Source organism: Apium graveolens, chromosome 6 (assembly GCF_009905375.1).
Source record: "Apium graveolens cultivar Ventura chromosome 6, ASM990537v1, whole genome shotgun sequence".
NCBI lineage: Eukaryota > Viridiplantae > Streptophyta > Magnoliopsida > Apiales > Apiaceae > Apium > Apium graveolens.
In genome coordinates this window covers 36780655-36784554 of record NC_133652.1, presented here as the reverse complement: position 1 = coordinate 36784554, position 3900 = coordinate 36780655, and the positions used below count along the sequence as shown (strand labels likewise).

The 3900-nt window shown below is 39.3% G+C and overlaps 1 protein-coding gene across 1 annotated transcript; it reads right to left on the bottom strand.

Annotated features, from left to right (window-relative positions):
- Positions 1 to 302: 302 nt before the first annotated feature.
- LOC141668607 (protein DETOXIFICATION 40-like) lies at positions 303 to 3596 on the bottom strand. The gene is made up of 7 exons (XM_074475559.1): positions 3182 to 3596; positions 2166 to 2797; positions 1617 to 1673; positions 1281 to 1519; positions 1035 to 1153; positions 780 to 866; positions 303 to 604 (listed from the first exon to the last, which is right to left on the bottom strand). Exons 1-7 carry the CDS (start codon positions 3503 to 3505, stop codon positions 536 to 538), a joined length of 1527 nt encoding a protein of 508 aa, XP_074331660.1. The 5' UTR covers positions 3506 to 3596; the 3' UTR covers positions 303 to 535.
- Between the last annotated feature and the right edge of the window lie 304 nt (positions 3597 to 3900).

Genomic DNA, 3900 nt, shown 5'->3' with positions numbered 1-3900 from the left:
AAAACTTGTGCGAAAGAGGGAAATGAGATATCAGCCGAGGAAAGGAACAAAATAATGTGAGATGGTCACGTCGACAGGAAAAGACTCTGAGCCATCATTCAATCAGCAGGGGGAGAGCAAACTTGTGATATCAAATTCCACAGTAGTTGATATTACATTTAAACTCGGTGTTACGTGAAGTAGAGGTTACGGACCTCCTCAACTCGGTGTTATGTGAAGTTTAAGCCCCAAATTAGGTTTTTAAAAATTTGAACTATAATCACTGTATCTGTGATGTATGTGTGTTTTGTGCATCACATATATAACTGTAACAATATATATAGAGTTAGAGAAGAGTATTAAATATGCAAATAACACCTTTATTAAATTGGATACAGAAACTCGGATATTTTGAATTTGCATGCTGTGTAGCTATGTGTTGGCAAGTCTACTGAATGTGTCATGGCTTGTGATGACTTAATTAAATTGTGCCTGCTCCAAGTTTGTTCTTGTAATGAAGGACTAATTATTAGATGGCTTAGCCACTATTCTGATATCAGTTTTTCACTAGAGCTTCTTCTGCATTTCCTTCCCACTTGTCCAGCCTTTTTCTGGATTTCTCCACCTGAAAAACTCCATTTATGAATGCATCTGTTAATTTACACACAAACTTGCCCAGTCTAGTGCACATGCATAACAACAGTACATACGGCTTGACAGACATATACTACTGAGGATTCGGAATATCACACATTCAAGGTGAGGCAGTACTGAATAAAATGTTGAACAAGAATATTGACCTCTTTATTCCAGTCTGTTCTGCACGTCGTCCAGAGCAAGATGAAGGTCTGCATCATTGTTCCTCCAATCATTCCACTCCATATTCCCTGTACCCATAACCACTTTCAAATATTGATTCATCATACATTGCACAAGAAGTTTTTCATATTCGCATACCATCAGTGCATGTAGGCAATACAAAGATCATCAAATTTCCTTCTTATAACATTCAATAAGTCCAACCTATGATCGATCATCTTTACAGAAAGAGATACCTTTACACCAAAATTGTACTTAAATCCGAGAAGAAAGCCAAGTGGAATGCCCACGCCATAGTAACATCCCACATTTACATATGCCACGAACGCTTGCCACCCACATCCAACCGCCACACCTACAGTTACATATAAATTTCAACTAATCATTGTTACTGATATTTCATTTGTTTCAGGTGGTTATATAAAGAAAGAGGTAGAGTCATAGATATAATTGTCAAGGACTAATTAGGGAAAGCTTGTTACCAGACAAGACAGGTTGAACGCCATTGAGAATAAGGGAGACAGCCAAGAGTGGGCAGAGCTCAGACACAGCTTTAGCCACAGTTTCCCCTCCAGTAAACGCGTAGCTTATAACATTGCGCAATGAAAGCACGACTATAGCTTCCACCACAGCAATGCTAAAGGATACAGAATTCACCACCAAAACTGAGAATGCTGCTGACTTGGGATTTCCACCTCCAAGCTCGTTTCCAACTCTCACACTGTAATTTATATTTCTAATTATTAGCTTTCGTCTAGTTTAACTTTATGCGTTAGTTAAATAATTTGTGGTTCTATGATTTAAAATAACATTCTGACCTTGCTGCCGCGTTGAATCCAACAGAAACCATGAACATTATCCCATTTATAGCCGAGCTACAAGAAATTTGGAAAGATCAAAACAAAGATTAAACCTACATGAATCATGATTACCACTGAAATCGGACCATATGATCACTTTTCAGCAATACGAGTCCCAGAACCCGTAAGGGGTATTCTGGTTATTCCATGACTTAATCATGCAGATCAGTACCTCTCATTTTGGATTTTTGTACTTGTTTTTAGTCAAAAAAACTAGTGCGATCATTCTAGTTTTTGTCCATCTATGTGCCCATCTGCTGAATTACCAGTAGAGATAATGTATTTTGTAGCAGCTTTTAGAATTTGGAATCATCCTTCCATGTTGGGTGAGACGCAATTTTTTATACTAGTTGTTCTATATTGGTTGCAGACTTGCAGGATGTTGTGCTGGTTAATCAGTGAGAATAAAGATACAGTCCTAAGAGATAATATTCCCTTGCCAATTTCATGTGATTAGTTTTGAAACTAATCTTTATGTAATAATTTGTATAGATCAAGGAATCATACCAAACCGAGAGTGCATCCAAAGAGAGCTCAGGGTTCTCCAGCAACCCGGAAATCAACACTAGTATCTGCATATACCATGTCTCTAAGCACAACATAACAGCTGATCCAGAAGACAACTTTACAAACTCCCAAATCCCACTAAATGCTTCCCACCGGAAGCCCGTCCACGTGGCCTTGCACCTGTCGCTCATCAAAATGTAAACCAACTGGCCCACAACAATGATCCACCACGACAAGCTCAGCACCAGTGATGCACCTATCAATCCCATACCAATCTTGTACACTGCAACATAACTTAAGATCAGGTGCACTACTAGTGTGGCTGCTGATATACATGCACTTGGGACCACAATGCTCTGTGATTGCAAGAATTTTTGTATGGGAAAATTTACGGCATAGGCAAAGATCTGGGGAATAAGGCCATAGACGAACATGGCTGCAGATGATGCCACAGCCGTTGATTCACCAATTGAAATTAAGATTTGCTTAGAGAAAATGTACACAACGGTGATTGGCAGGGCAGTCAAAGTGAGGACTATTGTTGATCTTTGGAGATAAACTCCAAGCATTTCGTATCTCTGTGCTCCATAAGCTTGGCCACAGAGAGTTTCTACTGCACTTCCCATTCCAAGCTGCACCAACCAACAAACTGATTAATATATACTAGACTATCAACTACAAACACAAAGAAACTATGTCGGGAAACAGTATTAGTTTGATAGTCGAAGTAGTAAACCAGGCTACAATAAGACCAGGGGCACATGAATCTCTGGATATCTCGTCACATGCTGAATCTCACTTAAACTAGCATTGAAGTGAGTAGCTGAGTTGGCCATACTCATGTTTGATCTTAAATTTTTTTCTAAATTTTTCTTTCAGATATGTTTCTAAACTTTCATTCCAAGTAACTAATAAGCTCAGACAAGAGATATCTTTGCTTTGGTGAAGTGAACGGAGAATCTATGTACAATGAAACAAAAAGTAAGAAGAACAGAAGAAGAATAATGAAGCAGTACCAAGAGGCCATAGGCAAACAATTGAATGCCTTGATTACCGAGAGAGGCAGCTGCAAACTCCAGGTTTCCTATATGGCCAGCAAAGATCCGGGTGGACATAGACATGGAGTTATTGATGAGGTACACAAGCACGGTTGGTGCAGCCAATCTGAACAAAAGCTTGAGCTCAATCCATGTCGCGCTTCGGATACGATTGAAAAAGGGTGATTCTGTATCTGACAAAACCTTTTCTAGCTCCGTGCCTGTGCCAGCTACCTGCAGTGGCAATGGCAGAGGCTCAGTAGACTGTAAGATGGGCTTACGGAGTTGGTCTAAGGACTCCATGTTGGTTTTTTGCTATCTCTATTACTATTCTGAAGCAAAAGAATGTAACTCTTATAGGAAAGCAAGTGGCAGAGCTGCTACGTAAGTGTAGATGCGGTTTGGTATTAATATTAATATTATGTAGAATAAATATCAACGGACTCATCAAGTTACTTTAGAATCTACAGCCTTTATTTTTGTAACTTATTTACTTTTTTTGATCAAAATGTAGTTGCTGCTGAAACGCATGCATCATATGTCCAAGTCTTCCACTTGTGTTTTTTTTGCACAAGTGGCCAACAATATAGATAGAGTCATAAAAGGTGGCCTTAAGCCCCAGGCTCCATAATCCTTATTCATATACTGGGTTGTCATGCACTCTGGAAAATCGAAAAGCTTTACCTGGTTCCCGAACC